The following is a 27,255-nucleotide window of genomic DNA, read 5'->3' as shown; positions in this document are numbered from 1 at the left end:
GAAAATATGGTTAAGAAATATGTTAAAAATCTTCCTTGGCTGTCACCAAGGGCTAGCTTGTTTTCATCACATGAGTAGTAATGGATAACTTAAGCATAAAATGTCCTCCCTGTTACCCTCCCCCCTGTTACTGTTTTGCACAGTAACAGGGTGGACGTAAGAGAGCTAGATGAACAAGTTTTTCCAGCATGTGTTGGTTTTGCAAATATCATTTGCAAATAAAAGCAAATTTTTGTGAATATACTTGTTTGTGAATATTTGTCAAAATAAATATTTCAAGGGTAAATCAAGGGACATTTTAACTCTTAGAAAATGGAACTATTACAATCATTGTGCATTCAAAACATGTATTAACAGAGATGAGAATGTCCCATAACAGGGTGGACATTTAGTCTCTGTAACATTAAAAGAATTTGGTCAAAATTATAAGACCATAATATCCTGAGCTGGACCAATATAGTTTTCTTATAGTTTAATAAGTCCTCATTCAGATAAAATAATAAAATCATGGAAAATTTAACCTTTTTTTTGATAAAGTAAACCAGGCTGAAATGGCACCGAATAGTAGGAATGACCCTAAAAACAAATATCTATAATAACAAGACAAAAGTTCTAAGGTAATCTATGTGATACATGTTTTTTGCAACTACTGTTTACTCTCATTGTGCTTGGTGCAACGCCCTCCACTGATGACATGACCTTTATTGAAATGAATGAATTAATGAATGAATGAACTTTATTTGTGTAGCACCTTTCATGCACAAAATGCAGCACAAAGTTCTTTACAATTCAGATTGCAGAAACAAACAGCAAAGAAATAAAACCATGCAATTATACAACACTCATGCAAGGAGACAGGAGTAGAATAAATAAATGTATCAATCAATAATTAATCAAGAAAAAAAACCATATATACACACATATTAAAGGCAAGGTGTTGCATATTTTGGGGGCGTAGCAGCTAAAAGAAGCATCCCCAAAGGTTTTTGTAATAGCATTAGGGACAGTTGAAAGAGCAGCTGTGCAGGGTCTCAGGGTTCGTGGAGGGACATAAGGTGATAGGGAATCTGTTGAGGGGCAATGCCATTAAGAGCCTTAAAAACCAGAAGAAGGATTTTAAAATCAATTCTAAAAGATACTGGGAGCCATTGAAGGTTACGTAAAACAGGAGTTATATGGTCTCTCTGTTTAGTTTTTGTTAAAACCCTGGCAGCATTCTGAATGGTCTGTAATTTTGCAATTGCAGTTTTAGGTAGGCCAGTGTATAAGGCATTACAATAGTCAAGACGACTGGAAACAAAAGCATGGACAAGCTTCTCAGCATCTTGCTGGCTCAGTAGAGGTCGTACCTTAGCTATATTGTGTAAATGATAAAATGCAGTTTTGGTTAATGAGTTAAAATGAGCTTTAAAATTTAGATCACAATCAAGAATGACACTTAGGTTTCTGACTAGAGGTCGTGTCTGTGTGGCTAGATGACCCAGTTTAGTGAGAACCAGGTCCCTCTTACTTTTGGGGCCAACGAGGAGGATCTCAGTCTTGTCTTCATTTAGTTTTAGGAAGTTCTGGCTCATCCAATCATTGACAGCTGACAAATAGTCAATAAGTTTAGACAGGGGATTTGGGTCGTCTGGCTTTACAGACACATACAGCTGTGTGTCATCAGCATAGCTGTGAAATGACACACCAAACTGATGGATGAAAGATCCCAATGGCAACATATAGATTGAAAACAACAAAGGTCCTAGGACCCTGCCTTGGGCCACACCATAGTCAACATTAATTGTCTCTGATATGTGCTCCCACATTCTGACCTGAAATGCCCTATCAGAAATATAGGAGTGAAACCAGTGAAGAACTGTACCAGATGGACCCACCCATTCCTCAAGACAGCTGAGTAGAAGATTTTGATCAATAGTGTTGAATGCGGCACTAAGGTCGAGGAGGATCAGAGCAGAAATATTCCCACTGTTGGCATTTACTCTAAGATCGTTTAAGACTTTAAAGAGCTGTCTCTGTGCTGTGGTTCTCTCTGTAGCCTGATTGGAAATTTTCACAAATACTGTTTTTTGACAGGTGTTCATTTAATTGCTTGAACACTACTTTCTCATAAACCATACTTAGGAAAGGTAGATTAGAAATTGGGTGGTAATTATTGAGAGAGGAGGGATCCAAGTTAGGTTTTTTGAGTAAGGGTTTAACAGTTGCAGTCTTAAGCCTGATTTATGGTCCTGCGTTAAATCAACGACGTCGCTACGTCGTAGGGTACGTGGCTACGCAGAAGGCTCGCCGTAGCCCCCGGCGTAGCCTGACGTGCACCTCCCCAAAAATGTAACTACATGTCGAGGCGACGCAGACCCAGTGCAGACCAAGAGGGCTGTGATTGGTTTACTTGGTAGCAATGTATTTCCGGTTCCGTATTTCCAGATTGCACCATCCCCGCCATCTTTAAACATCTTCTGTTGCAATGTACATGTTGCAGTATTAAGGCCCATTTGTGCTCAATGTTCAATACGGATACAGACGGAGCCGTCTGTCTGTCTCATTTCTCTGTGACCGGAAAAGCTAGAAGCTAAACAAAGAATCAACTAGAGACGACGATAACCATTCAGGAAAGGAATGCAGCCTTCTACCGCTCTGGCAGTGAATTGCACCGCGACGAAATGGAGTGACGGAGAAGTTCGAAGGGTTCATGACGGCATCACGGCAACGACGTAGGTATGTCGTAGGTATGCCGCAGGACCATAAATCAGGCTTTACGGGGATTTGGGAAGATGCCAGATTGTAGAGAGGTATTTATGATGAGGAGTGTAGTTAATGACAGTTGGTCATAGGTGGACATGAAAAGGTCAGATGGAATGGGGTCAAGGGAGCAAGTAGATGGTTTCATGCAGAGGATAGTTTTGTGTAGTTCATCTTCTGTGATTAAATCAAAGCTAGTCATTATACTTGAAGTAGGAAGGATAATTTGAAGGGGGATTCTAGTGGTTCCTGGAATGATCTGAATGTTGAGCCTGATATTATAATTTTTACTTTGCAAGTAGTGGAGGAGGCCTCGTCTATTAGGTTCAATGTTGAAGGTGGATTAAGAATGCTATTTATGGTTGAGAATAATATTCTGGGATTGTTTGAGTTGGCTGTTATAATATTAGAGAAACGGGCACATCTCTCATCCCGCACTGCTTTATTGTAGGTAGTGAGAATTTCTTTGTATATATTGTGGCAGACAGACAATTTATGTTTTCTCCATTTGCGTTCCACTCTGCAACATTCACATTTCAATTTGCAAATAGCAATAATACACCAGGGCATGGGTCTCACCACAGGTTTTTTCTTCATCTTTATGGACGCAGTGTCAAGCACATGAAGAAGTTGGGTGTTGAAGTGAGCTACAAGGTCGTGTATGTACAAGCCTGTATCCCACCTGCTCAAAACTGGTGGAAATGTGGACTGGTTCTTTAGAAAGCCCTATGGTTCCAAGGGTCCTGACCGGAACTGGTTCAAGAACCAGAGCTATTTTAGTGGGAAAGGGCTATCAGTGACATGTTTGGTTGTCCTTCAGGACAACAGATCAATGCTTTTTACTTTTCTAAAATGTGAAGTGACTTATATTTCAGCTGAAACGCCTCAGAGGAGTCTGAACCTGTCAGCAACTGCTGATGGAGCCTGTCCTATCTCTCCATGCATGGTTTAAGGCAGTGATACTAAACTTACAGGCTGCGGGCCCCCTTTAGGGTGCCAGGTGGACCTCCAATCTTATTCTATTTTCAGTGAAGATCAACTGATTTACACTGGGATTTTTTTTTGTAACTTTAATATAAATTAGGTGCCATAGTACATAAAGTACACAGTGGCTAACTGTCACGTTATTTTAGGTGCACTGACTGATGTCCTCCTCATGTTCACCAGTGCATGGTACATATGCTCTGTTCTTTCAAGAATGGGTTGTGTTCTTAATATGTTAACTGGCTAACTAGCATCTTTTGGTCTTCCTGTTTCCCTTTTTGAATGACGAATATTGTCTGCTGGTATGAAGAGTTATTTCCTCTCACACAGGCACAGAATGACCTTGGTAGTTGGCAGTTAGCTGTAGTCTTTGTGTTGTGTTCAGACACAGGCGACGTGTGGTAATGCAGCACTCAGTCTTCGTCACAGCTAGTTCTTTGATGTGGGTTTGGTGTGTCTGGGCCTCAAGGCCTGAATGGTTTTAAATCTCAGAAACACCCCTGCATACACCCGACCTGTGCAGAGCTGCTGTGACCAATCCCTTAAAGGGCCTTTTTTTCTTTTTTCTTTTTTTTTTTTTAGGACAGGTATGACATGAAACAGAGGTACAGCGGGACACAACCAGAGATGTTGCAGTCTAATGGCAGATGCTTTACCAAGGCTCAAAGAGATTCAAATTTTTAATTTTTTCAAAAGGTGTTAAAAAAGAGAAAAAGCGCGGAAAAGGTTTGAACTCACAACCTAGAGACCGTGGAGCAGTTTCTCTACCAGCAGAGCTCTCAGGACTTTGGGATAGTAGGTAGCTCTCAGTGAATTAAACTTTATCACTTTGTCACTGTGAAGTTTCAGTCAGTAAACTTAACCTGCATTCACACCTAATCAGGCATCCCATCCACAGATGCTCATCTTCCCACTCAATAGATGATAATTTTTATTTATTTCATAATCTTATTTATTTATTTCATAGGCATCTTTATTTGTTTTTATGACCATATTTATTTATTTATTTCCTAGCCACACTTATCTTTGAAAGTTATCTTTATTAATTTCATAGAAATCTTTATTTATTTACATATTTATTTCATAGACATGTTCATTTATTTCATAGACATATTAAGTCATTTATTTATTTCATAGCATCTTTATTACATCGACATAATCATTTATCTACTATTTATTTACTTCAAAGGCATATTTGTTTGTTTTATTGACATCTGTATTTGTTTATTTCATAGCCATCTTTAATTATTACAGTAATATAATCATTTATTATTTATTTACTCCATACAGTTGACATATATATTTATTTCATTGACATCTGTATTTATTTATTTCATAGCCACCTTTAATGATTACATTGACATAATCATTTTAATCATATGTATTTATGCCATAGGCATCTTTTTCAATTTCATAGCCATATTTATGTATGTCTGCCTTTTTTTCCAATTTATTTCCTAGTTGTATTTATTCATTTCATAATCATGCTATTTCCTAGCCACATCTATTTTTCAGTTATCTTTATTTATCTATCTATCAGAAATCTTTATTTACTTTTTTCATAGACATATTCATTTATTTCATAGACATCTTAAGTCATTCATGTATGTATTCCATCAACATAATTATCTTATTGACATAGGCTATTTATGTATTTCATACTGACCTTAAAGCAACCCTTACCTTTCTTGCATTTCACACTGCACTTAGAAAAAATTTGAACATCCACAACTCACGCCTCCCTCCAAAGTCCCATCCTCCTCCTCCTGCAACTCCACCTCCCTCCAACAGCCTACTCCCCCCTCCTCCATTATGTCCTCATTATGTCTATGGTAGACATAGGCGTTGGCATGGTAACGTTAGATACACAGAAGAGGAGGGCGAGTATAACATTACAAATGCAACCCCGGAGTTTTAAAACTCAACCGGAGTCAGTGATGACTGATGGGTTTTAGAATAAGGTTACAGTGCTAATGTTAGATAGTAGCGTTAACGTTACTAGTAACTGGAAACACACAGGGAAGATAACATTAATGTTTCAGAGGCTACGCTACAGTAGGCTAACGTTAGCCATTAGCAACTGGGTGCTGTGTTCAGAGATACTGGATAAAGGAGATACCCCACCGTAGGTTTATCCAGTGTTAAGAAAACGGTTACCCTTCCTTTCTCCTAAGTGGGTGTGGTTAGCGCTCCCTCCAATCAGAGCCCCCCCCCCCCCTCCCCACCACCATGTTGAACAGAGGCTCTGTGGTTGTCTGTGTATGCGGATCGAGAAGCAGGTGGAATGAAAATACATTCTTCCTATTACTGCAGCCTATTGCTGCACAAAGCTTGGGCATTTTTTTATTTATTACTAGTGGTAAATAACTGTTTGTAAGCTAACTGTGATTTTACCGCCTGTTTATCAAGATCACAAGATCTCGCAAGAACTTATTTTCTGAGACGGACAGGGCTCAAAGAAAGTTAACTTTCTTTTGATCTGTGCGGATGAAAAATGCAGCTTTAGTGTCAGAATGTTGGTAAGATGTGTGGCTTGTGGAAAACGAACCCAATATTTACTTTAGTGACTATAGGGCGAAAGAATTGACCATAAATTGTGATCACGTTCATTTTCCTCATTGACGACAATACATTCAGAGCTGCTGCAAGTCTCCTACGGGGGCGTGGCGCTGACGTCACTGAATCAGGAAGTGAGCTGAGTGGGGTATCTTGCTTTATCCAATATCTCTGCTATGTTGTCATATAACATTATGAACTGAACTGAACATCTTTGTCATTTTTATGCGCAGCACAAAAAAACGAACTGACATTTCGCATACCCCAAGCAAAAAGAAACAAAACATTTAAAAACAATTTGTGTAACATATAAGAAAGACACATCACAGCACCATGAATTGTTTGTTTGCTTCCGGCTTTCTTACAGTGCAGACGCTCTGCTGCTTGTGCTCCACTTTGCTTACATTCTTTTGTGGATATACTTGTTTTTTTCCTGCTAAAAGCTACAGAAAGTAGAGCCTGGATACTTATAAAGCACTGGGACTTTAATTTGTGAAAGATAGAGAGGACTACTGCCATATTTTCACCACTTTTTCACCACTTTAGTACTGTGTGAGCAGGGCTGAGGCACAGTGCAAGCCTTTTGCTGTCTGTGACTGGAAACCTGTGATTAGTAAAAGGACAAGATGGCAGTGGAGTGTGAGCAACTAACCGAGACGATAAGGCAGCTTCAAATGAAGAATGAAATGCTACAACAAATTCGTGAGAGTGAGCAATTCATTGACTCTGTGGCAGCTAACATACAAGGTGCTGACGGACAGACTGGTGTATATGGAAATACAACAAATGTGGAGCATACCATTGCTGACTTGGCTGACACAATCCCATGGGTATGTCCTAACACCACTGGATCAGCTGCAGAGACTCCCAAACTGGCCTTCTCTAATGACCCTTCCTACTGGCACAGGACTGGTGCTCGACCAAGAGCATCAACTCCAGCCAGGACTTGGTCGGATGTCACTAGACGCAAAGGCAAATCCAGCAGGAAATCCGTCAAGAGAGCCCCAACGCTCACCCCTCCACTTGAACTCTCTCTACACAACAGGTACTCTCTCTACACAACAGGACAATGAAATATGTGACAATACCAACTACAATGAACCCAGGCAGGCCAAGGCTATCCAAAATGCAAGCAATAGCCCCAAAACCACTGCTAGACCCAGGGCCAGAAAAAACTATGCTAACTCCACACCTGAGAAGCCAAAGGCCAGGAGAAGTATCGCTAACACCACACCTGATCAGCCAGACACCATCCTGATTGGAGACTCAATAACCAAGCATGTAAGAATGGCAAAGACTGAAAATCTAACAGTGTCTGACAGGTCTGTCAGAGAGCTAACCGAGCTGTTGCCAGTGATCCTCTCTACACACTCCAGTAACATGAGGATCATCATCCATGCTGGGTCTTTTGACATTCTACGAGGAAAAACTGGCTCTGAGATCCTAAAAAAAGACTTTTCCCTGCTCCTGGAGAAACTGAGTGACTGTCAGTCACAAAATGTGTTCATTTCTGGCCCCATTCCAACCCTGGGGAAAGGAATCGAGTCTTTTACCAGACTCCTTGCCCTGAATACATGGCTGACATCAGCAAGCTTCACTCATGGGATAAAGTTCATTGACAATTTTAACATCTTTTGGAACTGTAAGGATCGCTTTCAGTGTGATGGGATTCATCCGAACATCACTGGATGCAGACTACTCGAGGCCAACCTACGTCATGCTCTTGGAAGGCCATACCAAAACAAGAATGGACAGATAAGAGCCAAGGACAAGTATGTGGCACAGAGACAGACAGCCTGCATCTCTCCCCCTTCACCTGACCCTTTGCTTCACATCACTCAAGGCATTCAGAGGATGTCCCTGTCCCATTCAGGGATCCAACAACCCCCCTCCTGCCCTTCAACCCCCCCCCAGCACCGGCACAACCACTAAGGAGCCAACGTCGACCCTCCCCCCCACCACCACAATCACCACGGAGCCAGCGTCAACCCTCCCCCCCTCCACCACGCTCACCAATCAAGGAGTTAGCTAATGCTGCCGCACTAACACTAAAACTAAAGCTCAGTCAAACTGATGAACTCTTAAATAGTAGCCCTAGACATCATCACTCAGGTGCCTGTCAGAGATGAGTCAGACCCAATGCTGCTTCCTTAAACATACTGGCGATCTTAAATAGCCGGTGGCATGGTCAAACACATTTTGAAATTGAAAAGTATCAGCCAGAGTCATCTCCAAGGTCTGTCATTCCTGTTTTGACTAGCATCAGGAAAAACAATGTGTACTCGAAGCGCACAGCTACTCTATCTAATCTGACTCCAGTTATGCGTCAGCCACAGACTGTGTCAGACAATGTTAGTACATTAAACTTAGCTTTATTAAATATCAGACTGGCTGGCAAGTCACTATTAATTAATGATTTTAAGAGAATGAATAATACACTTTCTGTCAAATTTAAACATGATGGATGGTGACCTTTCACCTACTCCCGGCCCCGCCCCGCCCCGCAAATGTGTTTAAAAGAGAGTGAAAAGACTCGGGATTTTTATTCAAGAAAAAACAATAAAATAAGAGAAAACAAACATGGCAAAGAGAGCGTTGGATGCCTCCGAGAATGGTGCGGCGAATGAAAAAGAATGCCGGGAAGAGGAGGGAAAATGATGTACGATGATGAAAGAAACATCATCTGTGGCACCATTATGACGAGTTTTTGTGAATCGTGGCCAGCTCCCCAGAAGCGTGTCAGGCACATCGGATGTATTCAGATGCCTCCGGCCTCCGCTCTTATGCAGGAATGGAGTTTAGATGCCGGAGGTGCGTGGGGTTACAAGTTCAACTATAAAGCTAACGAAGTGTGTTTCTATCAGTTGGAGAAGGGGAAACTTTTGGATCTCTTGTGGCCCAAGCAACACTCACCTCAATAGACTAGAGTGTGTTAAATATGGTGGGACTGACTGATCTTAGAGCGCCCGAGACAAGAGACACGAGAGAAGCAAATTCCTCGCACGGACAGAAAGAAAGCCTGCCGGGTAGAGAGAAGAAGAAAATTGTGGCCAGCACCATGTGGGAGACAAAAAGCTCGGCTTCAGGCAGATGGTTCTATCGAGCCAGCCGTCAGGTGTCGCTGAAAGACAAACACCCAGACGAATTTGTTTTGGAGTATTTCAGTTCTGAATGCGGCGTATTCCAGGCGTCATTACGCATTCCTCTCACAGACTGGTTGGAAATGATGGAGGAAAATGCAGAAAATATTAAGGAACTCTTTGCCAGCAGTCGGAGCTCTAGAGACATTATGCTTGTGAAAAAAACGCTGTTTTAGAAGACTCCTCCTTTTTTCAAAAACCCCTCCCTCTCTCCCTCTCTCCCTCTCTCCGTACCAATACGTTTAAAAAAAGCTACGACTGGGGCGGTCTAGTTAAAAAACGACCGACGGACTCTGAAAAACATTTCTCTCCCGCCTTCATCAGCCCCTTCAACGCCAGAGGCCGACCTTATCAGGCCTTCACCAGCTCCTTCATCGCCAGAGGCCGGCCTTATCAGGCCTTCTTCGGCACCGCCGTCGCTGAGGCGTTGGGCCTCTCCTTCTCCGCCGCTGCAGCCCTCCCAGGGCTTTCCTCCTAGTCCTCATCCATTGACTCCAATAACGCCCGATTCACCCAACAGCGATGGTTCTTCTTCTTCACGGCCTGCTCCCGCCTCCGCAGACGTGCGAACCGGACCTCCTTGTAAAGGAATGCACGATGAAACGGACTCGGTGCTGTCTGTGGCATTTCTGAATACGGTGAGAGCCGTAGTGAGTAAACTGCTGCTGTATGTTTTGGCCCGGTACAGAAAGGAAATCTGCAACGGGTGTCAACTCAACCATCCGAGTCAGTGTCAGCACGAATGTCTGGAAGAGACGCCGGACTATTTTTACGAGGTACACCACTCCCAGCTGATGGAAAGACTTTGGACGGGTCGGTTTATCCCTACCATCCAACGAGCTCTTAACACTCGCCATCTCTGCGTGTCCGAGTACCGGGTCTGGGGCGCTTGTGATTTCCTGCTGCATGACTTTAAGACGATGAGACGCATCGAACACTCAATCGCCAAGATTTACAACACGATGACCGAAGGGGACGAGGAAAAGATTGAAATCGTAGACCAAGCTCTGTTTTGGCTTAGAGAGTGAAAATGGGTCACTACTGGACTAAACTCGTAACGCATGTAGAGGAACACGCGGTCATTTGTCATTTAATCCGTGTTTTGGATCAGGTTATTAAAAACAAAATGACTGTGAATCACGCGGGTTTGAACAGGGACGTTAAAGTAACTCGATTGGACTGCATGTTGGATATAGTTAGGTCCCAATCTGTACATACACCCTGGGATGTGTTGGTACGGTCCACATTGCAACTTGTAAAAGACGGTTCAGTGGCCAATGCATTCTACAAAATCATTAAAGAGATGAATGCCTCAAACGTAAGCCATTTGGTTACTCTGTATGCTTTGTTTGTAGACGCAGTGTGTTGTCTCGTACCTGCGGACACCTTGACAGAATTGAGAAGGTTGCATTATTATATTCGCATTATCCACGGGACCTCTGCCATGAATTTCCTCTCGTCTGCTTTAGCCTAATGCTATGTTGTTGTTTGTAACCGTGTATAGCTCATTTATCTTAAATGTTTGAATCATGTATGTAGCTCATATATCTTAAATGTTTTTGAATCATGTATACCTCGTATATTTAAATGTTTTGAAGCGTGTAAATCTCATATATCTTAAATGTTTGAAACATGTATATCTCGTATATCTTAAATGTTTGAAGCATGTATACCTCGTATCTTAAATGTTTGAATCATGTATATAGCTCGTATATCTTAAATGTTTGAATCATGTATACCTCGTATTACTTAAAGGTGTGAATCATGTATACCTCGTATATCTTAAATGTGTGAATCATGTATAGCTCTGTTACAACCCCGGCTCTTGGGAAGCAACATAGAGGAGTCAGACAATGTGTGTAGCAATTAAAGCAACATTTATTGCACAAAAAGAAACAAAGGATAACCAAAAGCTGAAAATGGAGGCTGGTGACAATGTAGCTGGCCCAGGCTGCATGGTGGAAGAGAGAGAGTGGGTGGAGCTTGGTTGGGCTTTTAAAGACCTCCCAGCAGGTGTCAGAGATTAAGAGGGAAACTACAGGGGAGGAGTTTGATTACCTGAAAAACAAAAAGAATCAGATTTGGACATAACAAGCTCGTATTACTTAAATGTGTGAATCACGTATAGCTCGTATTACTTAAATGTGTGAATCACGTATAGCTCGTATTACTTAAATGTGTGAATCATGTATAGCTCGTATATCTTAAATGTTTTTGAATCATGTATAGCTCGTATTACTTAAATGTTTTTGAATCATGTATACCTCGTATTACTTAAATGTGTGAATCATGTATAGCTCGTATGACTTGCGATTGTTATAAAATAAATGTTTTGGTAAGCGAGCGGTTGTGTTCATTATTGATTCAACATGTCGGAGAAATGTGTCATGAAAAAGGTTTACTATGACCCGTCTCACCCGGGTAGTTTAGGAGGAGTCGAACGACTCTGCAGGGCCGTACAAGATGAGACGGGGAAAAGAGTAAACCCTGATTGAGTCAGAGAAGCTGAGCAAGACGCATACACTCTGCATGAACCTACCAGAATACATTTTCCCAGAAATAGGGTTTTTGTACCGCGACCTCTGAACCAATTTCAAGCGGACCTCTGTGACATGCAAGCCTTGACCGAGCACAACGACGGTTTTAAATATCTGTTGACGGTCATCGATGTGTTTTCAAAGAAAGCGTACGTGCGAGCGCTAAAAAACCAAACGGCGTCCCAAGTCGCTAGGGCGTTTGACTCTGTTTTAGACGACAGTCAGACTCCTGAAAAGTTACAAACGGACGCGGGTAAAGAATTCTTTAACAGGACTTTTAAGGCGCTGATGGATAAACGCGGTATTAAACATTTCGCCATGGCCAGTGATCTGAAGGCCTCGGTGATTGAGAGATTTAACCGTATGTTGAAAACTAGAATGTGGAGATATTTTACAGCCGAAAACACCCGCAGGTACGTAGACGTCCTGCAGGACTTGGTTAAAAGCTATAATAACGGCTATCACACAAGTATAAAAATGACGCCTATGCAAGTGACGTCCGAGAACACCCTGCAAGTTTTTCAAAACCTGTACGGCTCAATCCCCCTGAGCTTCCAAGAAAAGTTAAAGATGAATTTTAAACAGGGAGATCTCGTGAGAATATCTAAAGTGAGAGGTGTGTTTGATAAGAAATACGAGCAGAGTTATACCGTCGAGGTGTTTACGGTGGCCGAATGCGTACCCCGAGTACCCCCCGTGTACAAACTGAAAAATTATGATGGAGAACCTATCCGGGTACGTTTTACGAAGCGGAGCTACAAAAAGTAAACATACCGCGAGACAAGAGCTATGCGGTGGAAGAAATTTTGGACCGACGCGTCGGCAGCGGAGAAAAACAAGCGTTGGTACGCTGGAAAAACTGGCCCGAGAAATTCAACAGCTGGGTGAAGGTCGGCGAGCTGAAAAATCTATAAGAGCGCGCCGTACGTCAGATTCATATTCATTTCATTAAATCATGTCTCAGATCTCAGGCGGCGAGGGGTTTTACGTTGCCCTGCCCTCCAACGCCAGCACGCACGTATTTAAAAATAATACCGGCTCCAGTTTCCACATTGACTTGGCGCAACATATTGACTTGGAGGGCCCGCGGCAAGTGGCCTTGACGGAGATTTTGTACCCGCACACGTGGCATAACATTCCTCAAGACGCAGCCTACTTTGAGTGGAGAAAGAAATCCGCGACACCCGACGGGGAGACCGTAGTCAACTGTCGAAGGTTCAGAGAATTTCAGGCAGGCGGTCAGTATCATCTGCGCGTTTTTCCGCCCACGTCTTACATATTGGGCATGAAATCGGGAGAATGGTTCACGTTCGACGCCAGGTTGGCGCCCCACCCGGCCGATATAAAAGCGGGAAATTACCACCTTTACTGCTACAGCGACGTGGTAAGTCATCAGCTCGTAGGCGACACCTACGCTCCGCTCTTGAGGACCGTCCCTATACAAGGGACGTACGGAGACGTCATCACGCAGTGTTTTAATCCCGCCTCGTATCTACCAGTCATCAAGAAACACATTGAAAGAATCCATGTTGAGATTAAGACCGATCAAAATAAGCCAGTAAACTTTACCTTTGGCAAGACTATCGTGAAACTCCATTTCAGACCCGCAAAGACCTCGTTGAAACCATGACCCCTTACCACGATCCTCGTCGTTTTGTGAGCTACTATGAAAACCAAGTGGGCGGAGCCCTCCCCGGTTTTTACGGCTCCCCCGTCATGTACTGACGAGGGATAGGGTCTATATTTTCAAGATTATTCTGTTTCGTGTCCCCTATCGTGAAAAAAGGTTTTGCCATCGCTAAGCCTCATCTCAGGTCGGCCGCTAAAAACATAGCCTCGGAGGTCATAAGCCACGCCGTAGGTAAAATAACGGGTCGAAACTCTGATCAGACGTCCGGGGGTATTATGGTTTTGGCCAGAAGAGCGAGAAAGAGACCTCTGGGGGATCTAAAAAACGTCGACGCTCTGCCAAGGGCAAGTCAGTCGGCACGAGAGGCACTAAGGGAAACAAGTCTACCCGGAGCCCCTCAGCAGCGGCGATAAGGTCCAGCGATATCTTTTAGGAAAAAAAAAACAAAACATGGCTCTTTTACATCACAAATCGGCCGAGTGCAGCATGGCGGAGCTGGATTTATTTTCAGCCCCCCATGACGCAGCTGTCTATAGACGAAAAGCTCTACGCAGAGATTTTGCTTATATCGGCCATTACAGACTCGGGGCCTATAGAGTTTTTCATTCCCGGAGACGGCGAAAAATATTTGGATTTGAACGACATCTTGCTACACCTGCGACTGAAAATTACCAAAGCGGACGGTACGAACCTGGATAATGACGCGCCCATAGGCCTTGTGAATTATCCTCTGAATACCATTTTCAGTCAGTGCGACGTTATTCTCGGCGATAGATTGATATCGCAATCCAGCGCCACTCACCCGTACAGAGCCATGATCGAAACCCTCCTCAACTTTTCAGAAGATTCTCTAAAAAGTCAGTTTACCGGCGGGTTATTTTACAAAGACACGGCAGGCTCAATGGATTCTGTGGTGACAAATAACGGACCTAACAAAGGTCTCGTGGAGAGAGCTCGGTTCACCGCTAATTCCCGCGAGCTTCACCTGCTGGGCCCTCTCCACGCCGACATACTTTTCTGCGAGAGGCTTCTCTTGAACTCTGTGGTTCTGAGAATTAAACTGACCCGCGCTAGCGATGCCTTCTGTCTCATGCAAGCCGCTAATGCTAATTTTAAATTAAAAATATCGGGCGCTTCTTTGTTTGTCAAGAAAACGACCGTTTCCCCCGCGGTGCGTCTGGGTCATGCGGCGGCCCTGTTGAGGGGTAACGCGCTCTATCCTTTGTCCCGCGTCAACGTGAAAACGTACTCCATCCCGGAAAATACTCAAGTATGTAAGAAAATCTCTTTTTGGGCACGATGCCGAAATATGTAGTGTTGGCTATGGTGAACCATGAAGCCTTTACGGGAAAAAGTGACCTGTCGCCCTTCAACTTTGCTCACAACGATGTGGAATACTTGGCCCTCTGTCAGGACGGCAGACAGGTGCCCGCCAAAGCTTTCCAGCCTCAATTTGACCAAGGCCAGTCGGTCAGAGAGTTTTACAACATGTATACGGCCACGGGAAGACACCTGAAAGATTTGCCGCTGGGCATCGACAGGGAGGATTTTAACCAGGGTTACTCGTTGTTTGTGTTTAATCTCAACGCGGCCAAAGACGCAGACGCCTTGTCCCCCGTCTCCAACGGGTGCTTGAGGTTGGAAATGAGATTCAGAGTTCCCCTGCCGCATACAACCACTCTGATTGTGTACGCGTGTTATGAGAGTATTTTGGAGATCAACTCCAAACGTCAAGTGCTGGTGGATTATTATTGAGAAAAGAAAGAAAGAAAGAAAAGAAAGAATATGAATACCACCAACTGGAAAGTGTCATGCAACATTTACTGGGAGATGCGTTTTGCGGCGTGTGGGCTTCGGACCAACAACCGGCGCTGAAGCGCTCATTCAGATGTCCCGCCTACATGATCGTCAACACGCATCCTAGTCATCAGCCCGGAGAACACTGGCTAGCACTCACTCTGGACCAAGACGGGAGCATCACTTTTTTCGACTCGTTCGGACTACCGCCCGACTTTGTCTATTACCCGAAAACCGTGTTACAATTTTTAAAAAGCCGTTGTAAGAAAAAATTACTGTACCAGAAAAGACAACTTCAAGACGTCGCGTCGACCGCCTGCTGACAGCATTGTGTTTATTATTTATGTCATAGGGCCTGCGGGCTACCTTTTGAGAGCGTGCTATCTCTGTATCACGATGACGTCGTAAAAAGTGATGAAATGGTATCAAAGTTTGTGAAAAAATATCAACGTTGTACGAGGATTCAACGAGCAGATTCTTTTTACCACGCCGCCTGTTCTCTAGAAATGTTCAAAGATTGTTACAACTTGTTTAAGAATTAAAAGAAAAGACAAGACAAACGTCAATGTTGTTGTTGTTGTTATTGTACTACTCTTTTATTAAAGTAATTATCACGCCGTATAATTAATCCAACGAGCGGCTGTTTTCCACTTTTTTCTTTCACTCCTTTTTACCGGCGTAACCCATTCCTCCTCCTCCTCCTCCTCCTCCTCCTCCTCCTCCTCCGCAAACGGAATTAAATCTTGTTTTTTCCGCTTTCCTTTCTTCCTCTTGACCGGCGCTACAGCCCCCTCTTCTCCTTCTTCCTCTTCTTCTGCTTGCTCTCCTTCACGCCACCCTCCGACGGTTTTGAGTCGACGATATTGAGCGCAAGCGCGAGGATTGGTCACCGAGCTTATCGGTATGTTGAGCTCCATCAGGGTATTCAAAAACCCCGTCCATCCCTTGGGCGTTGGAGATTTCTTTTTATAAGAGACTGATAGGTTTTTAAACAAGTCAGTCATGTGCGAACCTCTCACAATCTTTCCCTCGTGAATAAATTCACCCTTGGGAGTCCACCCGTCCTGGCTCTTGACTAATTTCTTCATAATATACTCAGCATTTTTGCGGTTGCGCTGAGGAAGATTTTGCAGTACCTCGCGAGCCGTCTCATCCAGTCCTGCCTCTTTCTCATCCTTTTCTTCATTTTCATCCGGTTTTTCTTCCGGCTTGTCAGAGTTGCGAGGTAGGCCTCTCGCCGTCTTTAAGTAAAGTCGACGTTCCTCCTCCCCTCGTTTGACCAGGGTGAGGTATCTTTGTAACAGAGCGTTATATTTTTTAATTTTTTCATAAGGATTAAGCCCCCGTTCGTTTAATATATCCCTCATTTTTGCGCCTAAATCATTTTCAGCCGTACGTCTCATGGCCTGAGATTCACCGTCGTAGTTGTTGTTGTTGTTGTTGTTGCCCAAAGTCTGACTCATATGGCTCAGCTGTTGAGGCGTGACCAGAAACATCTTTTGAGACATTTTTTTTTCTTTTTTCTTTTTCTTTCTGGTTAGCGCCTATTAATTAGCCCTCCTAGAAGCTGTCCAAAGATGGGCACAACCGCCGAAAGCAGAGGCAATAGAAACCCTCCGGACTGGGTCAGCAGAGCTCGGCGCTTGGTTTTTAGGCTGGCTTTTTTATTTGACAGCAATTTGATAATTTTCTTTTGCCTTTTGAGTTTTTGATATTGAGCCCTGGTCAGGGGAATGTTTCCTTTCAAAACATTTAAAGAGAGTTCGCACAAAGACTGAAGAAAGTCGGAAGAGCCGTGGTTAAGAATATCTTTACGCCTCTGAGGCGTGGCGTGACACAAAGCACGCAGTAAAGGAGCGTTCCTTTTTAAACACGCAGACATGACGACGATAATGATGATGATGACGATTCAGGAAGACCGTAATTTAGGTAGACAGACGACGGGCCACTGCTCCGGTAACAACCCTGATCTCAGTCTGTATTGTTCTGGACAATTTGGGGTGAGATCTACGATTAAATAACCGTGAGCGTCTCTGGTGGCATCTTCAAAGCTTTCTGAAAAAAAAGTTTTTCTCAAAGGAAAAATTTGTTGAGCCAATATATTTATCTGTAACCTATCTCTGGGGTTTTTAAACAAGACCAGGTAATTACTGTTTAAGCTGATGGTCCGACTGTGTTTGCCCCAATGAAAAACATTTTGCGTCAACATCATGACGCTCATGTTCCTGTGGTGTCTGTATTGTGTAAAAATCTTGACTACTTCGGGATGGTCGGAGGCCTGAAAAATGACGTCGTCCAGGATAATCAAGTGACTTTGATCGGGGGGAAACAGGTTCTCATCATCAAAAGAATCAGGCAAGCCTTCGACAAATTTAATCTTTTTATTCATCTTTTGCAGTTCACCGTACATAGGCTGGAACGAAGTATATATCCATACAATATTTTCAGGCACCTGAGACAAAACATCTTGACAGTTTTCCAATACACTTTTTACAAAAAAAGTTTTTCCACAACCGCTGGGTCCCACAATCTGACATGAGAAAGGCACTCGCAGTCTAGGATCAAAGTCAATCGGCCGGTGGTCTGCGGAAAACATTTCAATAGCCAAACGGCAACGTTTCACCTGTGGAAAGCAGTTGTCTCTTGTCAAATACCACACGAAACCTTTTTAAAAATGACGAGTTTTTAAGCAGAAACCCGTTTTTATCCCTATTTATACCGTGTTGAAGAGTCTCGATACACCCCTCCTCCTCCTCCTTCTCCTCCTCCTCCTCCTCCTCCCTCTCCCCCGTACGGTGGTTTAGCAGGTAACCCTCTACCAGCTCTTTGACGCTGTCAAAATTGATTTTTTCACAACATTCGTACGTCTGAGTAATGCCCTTCACCTGCAGCACGGCTCGTTTGTTTTTTCTGGTCAAGTAGGCGTAACTTTTAGGACCCCCCGCCGCAAATTCCTGTATGGTGTCGCCCCCCCAGCTCGTCAGTCAAGTCTCCCAAATAATTACCCAGTTTGAGCCCCTTCTCTCCTTCTTTTGCGACATAAATTAGAGAGTCGGTGTCGAGGTAAAGTACCCGATTTTGCAATTGATGCAAATAGTCGTATAACTTTAGACGGCCGTAAGCTGTGGTGAATGCCGCGATAAACATGTTGTCCGTCTTGTTGGGGGGTGCGATATACCGATCGCCGTGACACCACTGAATCAGAGCCGTGGTCTCGTTTAGGAAGGAAACGTATTTGACTTTGTGTTTTTCTGAAAACATGTAACTGAAAAACTCCTCCAGTTCCCTGACGAGCACGGTCTGGTTCAGGTTACTTCTCTGGGCAAACTTTCCCCATAAGCTATTTAGACAGAGCTTAGCCACCTGTCTTTTAGCCGGGTTCGGTTGGATTTTGTCTGCGTCCAGCAAAATGCCCTGATTTGCCCCGTAGTCCGCAATGTACTTTTCTCTACTCTCCGGATCTGAGGCCCCGGCAGGGTAGCCCGAGGCCTCCTGTTTACCCTTGAGAAAAGTGTGCATGTACTCTACAAATACGTCGTCGCTGCGTCTATCAAAGTGCCACACCTCTGTGATCTTACCTAGTCGGTACCCCAACTCCAAGGCTTTGTTAAATTCGGGAGTGACCCAAACCCCCGTCAACACCCTGCCCTCATCGTCGTGGGTACACGAGATGGCCCGAAAATTAAGATCGGCGCACGTTCGACAGAGGGTGAACACCAGTTTACCCGAGGGTGTTTTGTAGGGCAACACGGGGAAAAACAAACCTCGAGGAGGGTAGACGACGGCCCTGATTAACCCAAAGTAGTTTTGCGGCTTTTTGAAATCTCGGTAAACTATTTCAGGGTGTCCTAGAGGATAGGGAAAGGCGCAGTTAACGTAGGGATACAAGGATGTCACGTCCACGTAGCATACAGTTTCATTCGCCACCGCCGTGTACCTCAGCCTCACAGCGCTCGTCCTACCGCTGTACAAAGCGTCGCGGGGTGACAAAGGTCGGGGGGTTTTGGCACACTTGAGAAAATCTCTCAGAGGCGGATGGGATTTTTTTCAACTCGAGCCAATCGTGCTCTCTCATCACGTTCACCTTAAGACCGTAGACGGACTCTAACGTCTGTATTCACACCACGGTGGAGGCGTGCAACTCGTCAAACGGTCTGCCCGTCAGAGGGCAGGTGTCGTGGGGCTGAAAGCAGGACGGACAACCGTGATAAAAACAACCCAGAAACTCCCAAGCCGTTTTCACGCCTCGGACCTCGGCGTAACCGTCTACAAAGTAACGACTGATCTATTTTTCACCTGCGTTCAACGCGTGCTGAATAAAGACGCCCTCGGTATGCGCCACCCACTCTAACCACTGAACACCGGCGTTTGAGTAGGTTTTGTGACGTCTTCGATAGTCGCCGGGAGAAGGAATGGCCAGGGTGTCGGGACATAGGAAATTTGTGCGCAACACTTTCATGCAGGCCGAAGCGATGGTGGCGCAACTGAAAGGGTCCACGCCCGTTTCGTCGATGTAACCTTTTCTGAAAATGTCACAGGCTCGCGCGAGAATATCCACGTCATTTTGACAGTAGCGGACGGCTTCTTTCTCAAAATTGAACGTGCCGTGACGCACCATCTCGTACCACGCTTCAAATTCTCTCTTGCCCTCTCTGCTCATTTGTTTGACGCCGTAGGTCTCTGGCTCGGGGTAGGGGCCTACGTACTTTAAGTGATTCTCAGAGCTAAATCGATGGGGAAAAAAAACCCTTGTTTTTATCGGGAAAACCTAGAGCTTTGGGCAGAGCCGACATACGGCACGTCAAGAAACTGAGACTGTCAATGTATCTGTGTTCGTAATCGGGGTTGGTGAAACGTACGACTTTGCTTCCCTGCATTATGAGCGCCTCGGGCTTCAGGTTCAGAGACAGCATGGCGTTGACCACAATGTATCCGTCAAATCCTCTAGCGTTGTGAGCGATAAAGACGGATTTTCTGTACACGGGTCGTCTGAAATGCAAAATAAACTGTTTGGTGCAATCTATGCCCTGAGCATTCCACCTTTTGCCATCGAGGGTTTTCATACACACCAGAAAAGGGACGTGCGCTCCCGACGAGTCTACATACGTCTCGAAATCGTAGAAAATCAATTTCTCTGTATGTTTTGTCTCGACGGGTAAACGCTGTATGTAACACAGGTGCTCCTCGCTCTCGTCTTTTTCTATGGTTACGCCGCAGATTTTACATTTGACTTCTGGACACGCGTGTTGTTTACCGTTACCATTCATAGCGATGTAGTATAGCATGTCGCATTTTTTGCATCTTTTAATCAGCTCGCAATTACTGACGTATTTTTCAGCCACGGGCCGCTTTACGGGCTCTTTGTGTTTGGCTAAACACGATGCGGAACGGCACGTTCTGTTACAGTCGACGCAAACTACGGGTCGGAGCTCTCGCTTGCTACAGGAGGGGTCCGAGCAAACGGAGCAATGACCCTCGCAATAGTGACACGCGACAGAGGTGTACCCCACGTAGCAATACTCGCACACGTATGGCGAGTCTAGGAAGGATTTCAGGCTCGTTATGCTGTAGTAGTGTTTTTCAAACAGAAACATAAACACCGTCTTTTGTCTTCTCAGTGAATCGGTCGGAAATTTAGAGAGCGTTCGAGCGTTGTCAGTTCTGTAGAACACTACAATTTTGCAGTTTGAGACTTCAAATTTCGCTATATCGCCGAACGTTACCGCGGTCTGATCGTTCAAACCCGCCTTACTTTGAAAGTCTCTGCCGAGCGCAAACGCTTCGCTATCAACGATATCGGGGTAAAGCAGGTGAGCCAAATTAATTGCAAAACAAAGTTGGTTGTCGTGGCCGTTGATAGCGACCCGCAGAGACTGTCGCTTTTTTTTTTAATAATCTCACCGTCTAAGGTATTAGACAAGAGTCTTCGACCGCCGCCTCGGGGGTTTTTGACGAGTTGGACGGTGAATACCAAATTACCGTCGGTTTTAACGGCCATGTTAGATTGCACAATGCGGTCTAGGAAAGACTTTAAGTGAGTTAAATCAAACTCCTCTCCGCTCACGACGCAGGACGTGCCTTGAGGCAGAGTATCGCCTCTCAACTCGAGCTGCACCGCATCTTGTCGTTCGACTTGTGAAATGACTTTCGTCACCGCTTGCGCCATCTCTGTAAACACCCTGACGTAAAATTCACCAAAATCAGCCGTACCTCGATGTAGTTCGGTAATGTTGATGTTGAGCGGATGGCTGGATTCAACGTTGTTAAATCTAGGTCGCGTCACCACGCTCGACGAGGGTGAATTTTGAGGCGAGTTTTCTCGCTGCGATGTGCGTTGATGTTCTAAATTTTCCAAACGAACGTCCTCTACATTACCCCCTCGCTGTTGATTTTGACGGTCGGACGTTGCGAGTTGGACATTTTCTAAATGATTTACGGCGTGGTCTATGGTGTTAAAGACGCTCGTTTGATTTTGGGCACTTTGATTATTATCAAGTCGGGTCTCGGTTTGCAAATGCGTGTTGTTTGAGGTCGAGGGATTGGCGGGTATTTGATTTAACAAATCTTGACATTGGCTTATCGTATTTAAAACAGCTTGCGTATGATTAAGTTCGGCGATAGCAACGTCAATATCTGAGAACGGGTCAGGGATAAAAGAAATGACGGGGCTTTGTTCTCCGATTAAAGAGTCGTACCGCGTGGGTACACTGTTTGAAGAGGGCAAGGGTATTTGATTTAGCAAGTCTTGACATTGATTTATGGTGTTTAAAATGCTTTGAGAATGATCAAGATCTGCGATAGCCATATTGATGTCTGTGAGTGGGTTGGTGATTTCTACATCTTGTTGTGCCTTGCATAAAGACTGAGCGGGTTCTCGAGTTTCATTTAATACATTCTGGTTTAATTCTTTTATCATCACATCAAGTATTGAGGGACGGCGGTTGCTTTCATCCATGGTTACAGAAAATAAAAAACAAAATTTTAAAAACCAAACAACAACAACAACAGCAACAACAACAACAACAACAATCCAAACTTACACTCAAACACCAAGGCCTAGCACAAAGAGTATCTCGCTCATGGCCCTTAGCATAGTACCGACGAGAAGATGTATTTTCTTCTTTCTCCCTCTGACAAGGTCGCGCGTACATTTTCTGGGTCTTTTTGCTGAAAAAAAAAAAAAAAATAGAGAGAGAGAGGATTATTCATTATTTTATTCATATTGTGTGCTAAATTAAATAGTAAGTAAGTAATAGTAAGTAATAAATACGAAATATACGTTTGTTGGTTAGATATATATGTCCCATATCTATATCACTTTCTTGTTCCTCACATAAAGATTGAGCGGGTTCCTGAGTTTCATTTAATACATTCTGGTTTAATTCATGCATCATCAAGTATTGAGGGACAGCGGTTGCTTTCATCCATGGTTACAGAAAACAAAACTAAAACTAAAAATAAAAAACAAAACTTACGCTCAAACACCAAGGCCCATCACAAAGAGGATATCGCTCATGGTCCTTAGCGTAGTACCGACGAGAAGATGTATTTCTTGTCTCTCCCTCTGACAGGTCGCACATTTGAAACTATGCGTACATTTTCTGGGTCTTTTTGCTGAAAAAGAGAGAGAGGGAGAAGATAAGATACACCTTTATTGATCCCATAATTGAGAAATTCCGGTGTTACAGCGGTCCGGATTAAAGATTTCAAAATTTAAACCTGAAAAACTAGGCATGCCAAATAAGTACAAAATACAAGAAACGGCGATAAATAACAATTATAATAATAATAATGAGAAGCTGTGAATGAAAATGAGCTGTGGATAAAAGGGAGCGCATCTAGTGCAAAGTAATCATTTTAAAAGTCATTATTTTATTCAAATTGTATTCTTAATGAAACAAATAATAAATATGAAATATATGTTTGTTGGTTGGGGGGAACGTTTATGAGCCGACGCGTGTTTCACATCGGACCTATATCACATATGCAATGTGCGTTTGTTGGATAGGGGGGAACGTTTATGTGCCGACGAGTGTTTCACGTCGGACATGGATCGATAATGGTCCAACTTCATGTTTGTAACATTGCAGCATGAAGCCGACACAGATCCTGCGTTTTTACTTTTTTTAAAAAAAGAAAATAGAAGGTTTTTTTTGACTCACACTCGGTCGACCGTCGCTGTCGCTGCTGCTACTGCTGCTGCTGGTGCTGGGTGTCCGCCACCTCTTCCTCCCGGGTGCAGAAGAATGTAGTGTTTGTACAGGAGGACGTGTACCGTCCTTCGCATGCTCCGGAGTGGTCTGAGACGATGGTTGGACGGGGTCAGCTCTTTTAACCACGTCGGCTGTTGAGGGAATCGGGGCCGGAGCAGAGTGCTTAGTTTCTTCGGCCTCTGCTTGACGAATGATTTCGCTCAACTCTTCCAGATCATTGACCGTGACTGTAAAACAAACAAAACCAACGGAATATATTTTGTATTAGATGCGTAAATGTGTATGAGATGTGCGTTAACAACATCAACAAGAACAAGACTTACAGTCGCACAGGTTGTTATACTCTGGGCTCATGAGATAACCTTCGTCCGTTAGATTGATGATGTCTGTAAATAGAAAATAATAATAAATTAACGGATCCCTGTGAAACTTAAAGGACAAGAAAATGGTTTAAAAAAGATGGTAAAAGTTTTCTTACCAAAGTCCATGATAGGTCTCGGTGTTCCTGTAAATGCGCTCTTTGGTGTGAGTAACTAACGAACGGTGGAAAAAGCTGTAAAGAAAACCGTACGAATGGTAACTTATGCTTTATTGATTGTAGTAGGCCTATGTGCTTAAAAGCTCACTCCATAATGGTCACCCCATATGCTAAGGTGATTTGGAGAAACTGACGTAAAGTGAATAGTGTGTGTGTGTGTATGTGTGTGTGTGTGTGTGTGTGTGTGTGTGTGCGCGTGCGTGCGTGCGTGTGTGTGTGTGTGTGTGTGTGTGTGTGTGCTTGTGTGCGTGCGTGCATGTGTGGAGGTGAATGTTGGGTGAGAATTGCTTGCACTTTCACACTTTGTACTTTTAGTTAGAACTCATCTTTTCACCCTCTGTAACTAATATAATTAACGTATTTTTTCATGTCACAAACAAAAAGAGTTTAAATAAACGGAATATTTAATTGCTGTGTGAGAAAGAGAAAGGGAAACAAGAAGATGGTTAGGATTTATTTTAACTACATCACCATATCGGGATATTGTGAATCATGTCTGGCGCGTCTCCTTTTCCCCCCTCCCTACATCCCGGCTCCCACAACATTCACCCCGGTGTGTTATTGGGAAAATTCTTCATTCACAAATGCGGATATTTTAAGACTCATTGGAGGAATGAGCTAAAACTGTCACAGCTCAGGTTTCTTAGGTTGTATTTATTCAGTTATGTTGTTTCCTGTTTTACTTTGAAACTCACATCTCCTCTCATTTCAGATCACTTCACTTCCTGCCCCTGTGTGTTTTCCCTCCCTTTTGATGGCTTCACCTGTGTCTGATTGTCTGTCCCGCCCTGATTAGTCTCACCTGTGCCTTGTTATCCTTCCCCTCACCACAGTATTTAGTGTGTGCCTTGTTTTCTCTCTGTGCCAATTCGTCTTAGCTCCTTGTGTGTCGATGTTCCAGCTTTTTGATTCCCTGTGCCTCTTTGTTAGGTTTTTGGACTTAGCCTGTTTTTTTGACTCTGCCTCTGCCTTGTCCCTTTTTGGATACTTTTGCCTCTACTGATCTCCCTGTGTGTACCTCAACCTATTTTGTCCAGTAAAGACTTTTTACTTACCTGAACTGCCTCTTAAGTCGTGCGTTTGAGTCCATTCTCTCCTGGTTCACCAGTTTTAACAGTACGAACTGGCCAAACCATGGACTCAGCCGACTCTAATCCTGTGCATGCTGCCATTCGTGCTCAAGGAGAGCAGATCCACCATCATGAGGAGCAGCTCACTGCCGTGGATATAGGAGTAAGAGAGCTTAACGAGCGCCATGAGAATTTCCAGGCCTCCATCAGCAATCAAGTGAGCCACCTGAGCAACCAGCTTCAACACCTGATGAGCCGCATTGAGTCTCTCATCCCTTCTCCTCCTGCTCCTATGCCTGCCTCAGCTCCTGTATCTGCTCCACAGCCGCCTCCTCCACTGGCTCTGGCTCTTGCACCTGTTTTTTCCCCTCACCTAGCCAAGCCTGAGCGTTTCTCCGGAGATTCTAGTAACTGCTGATCCTTCCTGGTCCAGTGTGGGCTTCATTGTGAGCTGCAGGCATCCTCGTTTCCCTCTGACTGTTCAAAGGCGGCATTTATCATCACTCACCTTTCAGGCAGAGCTGAAGCCTGGGCCACAGCAGAGTGGGCTAGAGATTCCCCTATTTGCAACTCCTTGAGCCTGTTCACAGAAACACTGAGCAAGATTTTTGACCACACCACCCCTGGTCGAGAGGCTGCACGAGCACTGGTGGGTCTTCGCCAAGGCAAGCAACGAGTCATGGACTACGCCGTTGAGTTTCGCACCCTGGCAGCAGACAGCGGCTGGAATGCTGCCTCCCTGCTTGACACCTTCCTCCATGGGTTGGCTGACCCGATAAAGGACCAGTTGGCCCCCCTTGAGTTGCCAGGTGATTTGGAGTCGGTAATAGCACTTGCTATCCGTATTGACACTCGCCTGATAGAAAGAGAAAAGGAGAGGTCCAGAAATGCAGTTTCTCTTCCCTTCCAGATGGGGCAGCAGCCTCGCAATCATTCTTCCTGGCGATCTCCTCCTGGGGCTACTCCAGCCAACTCTTCAGCCCCCCCTGCTGCACTGGAGGAGCCTATGCAGGTCGGAAGAACCAGACTCACTCCAGAGGAACGAGAGTGCCGTCTGCGGGAGGGTTGCTGCATCTACTGCTCTCAGCTGGGTCATTTCCTGTTTTCATGTTCATTAAAAGATAAGGCTCGCCAGTGAAAAAGAGGGCGCTGGTGAGCCGAACAACTTCCTCTAAATATTCCTCCTGACCTCTCACTCAGGCCCAGTTCATCACCCCTTCTCTGTCGCTCCCTCATCCTGTGCTGGTGGATTCTGGGGCGGATGAGAGTTTTATGGACTGGAGATTAGCCAAGACTCTCGGACTCAAGAAAGTTCCCCTCCCCAAGCCCTTGGAAGCCAGTGCTCTGGATGGCCGCCTGTTGTGCAGAGTCACTCATCGCACGCAACCAGTTCGGCTCATCATTGCTGGTAATCATTCTGAGTTCCTTGTTTCCACGTCTTTGACTCTCCTCTACATCCTCTCATCCTGGGTCTACCCTGGCTTATTGAACACAATCCACATATGAACTGGTCCACTGGTGAGTATTGGACTGGGATAAGGGATGCTTACTAACCTGCTGCTCATCTGTCTCTCCTCCTGAGTTTTCAGATTCTCCAGTTCCACCATCACCTGAGAGTTCTGGGTCTCCAGAGGTTCCTGAGTCGTCTCCTACTCCTACATCTGATTCAGAGTTTTCAGACCTGTCCTGCGTCCCCTCCTGTTACCTCGACCTCAAGGAAGTCTTCAACAAGGCTCGCGCCACCTCCCTGCCTCCACACTGCTGCATTGACCTTCTCCCTGGTACATCACCTCCTAAAGGCTGGTTGTACTCTCTCTCTGCCCCTGAGAGGGAGACCATGCAGAAGTACATCGACTCCTCCCTTGCTGCTGGGATCATCTGACCATCTTCTTCTCCAGCAGGGGCAGGTTTTTTCTTTGTGGAGAAAAAAGACAAGACTCGTCCCTGTATTGACTACAGAAGTTTGAATGACATCACCATTAAGAACAGGTACCCACTCCCTCTCATTTCCTCTGCCTATGAACTGTTGAAAGATGCTAAGATCTTCA

At 44.5% G+C, this 27,255-nt stretch overlaps 1 protein-coding gene across 4 annotated transcripts; it reads right to left on the bottom strand.

Annotated features, from left to right (window-relative positions):
* Positions 1-17,616: 17,616 nt before the first annotated feature.
* LOC125882122 (uncharacterized) lies at positions 17,617-26,357 on the bottom strand. Of its 4 annotated transcripts, XM_049565821.1 has the most exons (5): positions 24,078-26,357; positions 23,923-23,985; positions 23,549-23,826; positions 22,862-23,000; positions 17,617-22,553 (listed from the first exon to the last, which is right to left on the bottom strand). In XM_049565821.1, the coding sequence occupies exon 5, from the start codon at positions 22,339-22,341 to the stop codon at positions 21,124-21,126; it is 1,218 nt and encodes a 405-aa protein (XP_049421778.1). In that variant the 5' UTR covers positions 22,342-22,553; positions 22,862-23,000; positions 23,549-23,826; positions 23,923-23,985; positions 24,078-26,357; the 3' UTR covers positions 17,617-21,123. The 4 variants fall into 4 exon arrangements, with proteins under 4 accessions (XP_049421778.1, XP_049421777.1, XP_049421780.1 ...); XM_049565820.1 differs by having other exon boundaries at positions 23,923-26,357; XM_049565823.1 differs by lacking the exon at positions 22,862-23,000 and having other exon boundaries at positions 24,078-25,636.
* Between the last annotated feature and the right edge of the window lie 898 nt (positions 26,358-27,255).

The sequence above is a fragment of the Epinephelus fuscoguttatus genome, linkage group LG21 (genome assembly GCF_011397635.1).
Source record: "Epinephelus fuscoguttatus linkage group LG21, E.fuscoguttatus.final_Chr_v1".
Taxonomy (NCBI): domain Eukaryota; kingdom Metazoa; phylum Chordata; class Actinopteri; order Perciformes; family Serranidae; genus Epinephelus; species Epinephelus fuscoguttatus.
Note: the sequence above shows the minus strand (reverse complement) of the source record. Positions and strands in the feature narration are given on the sequence as shown.

Coding starts and splice junctions, on each gene's coding strand:
- LOC125882122 (XM_049565820.1), bottom strand. CDS start 22,341: ATGGATGAAAGCAACCGCCGTCCCTCAATACTTGATGTGATGATAAAA.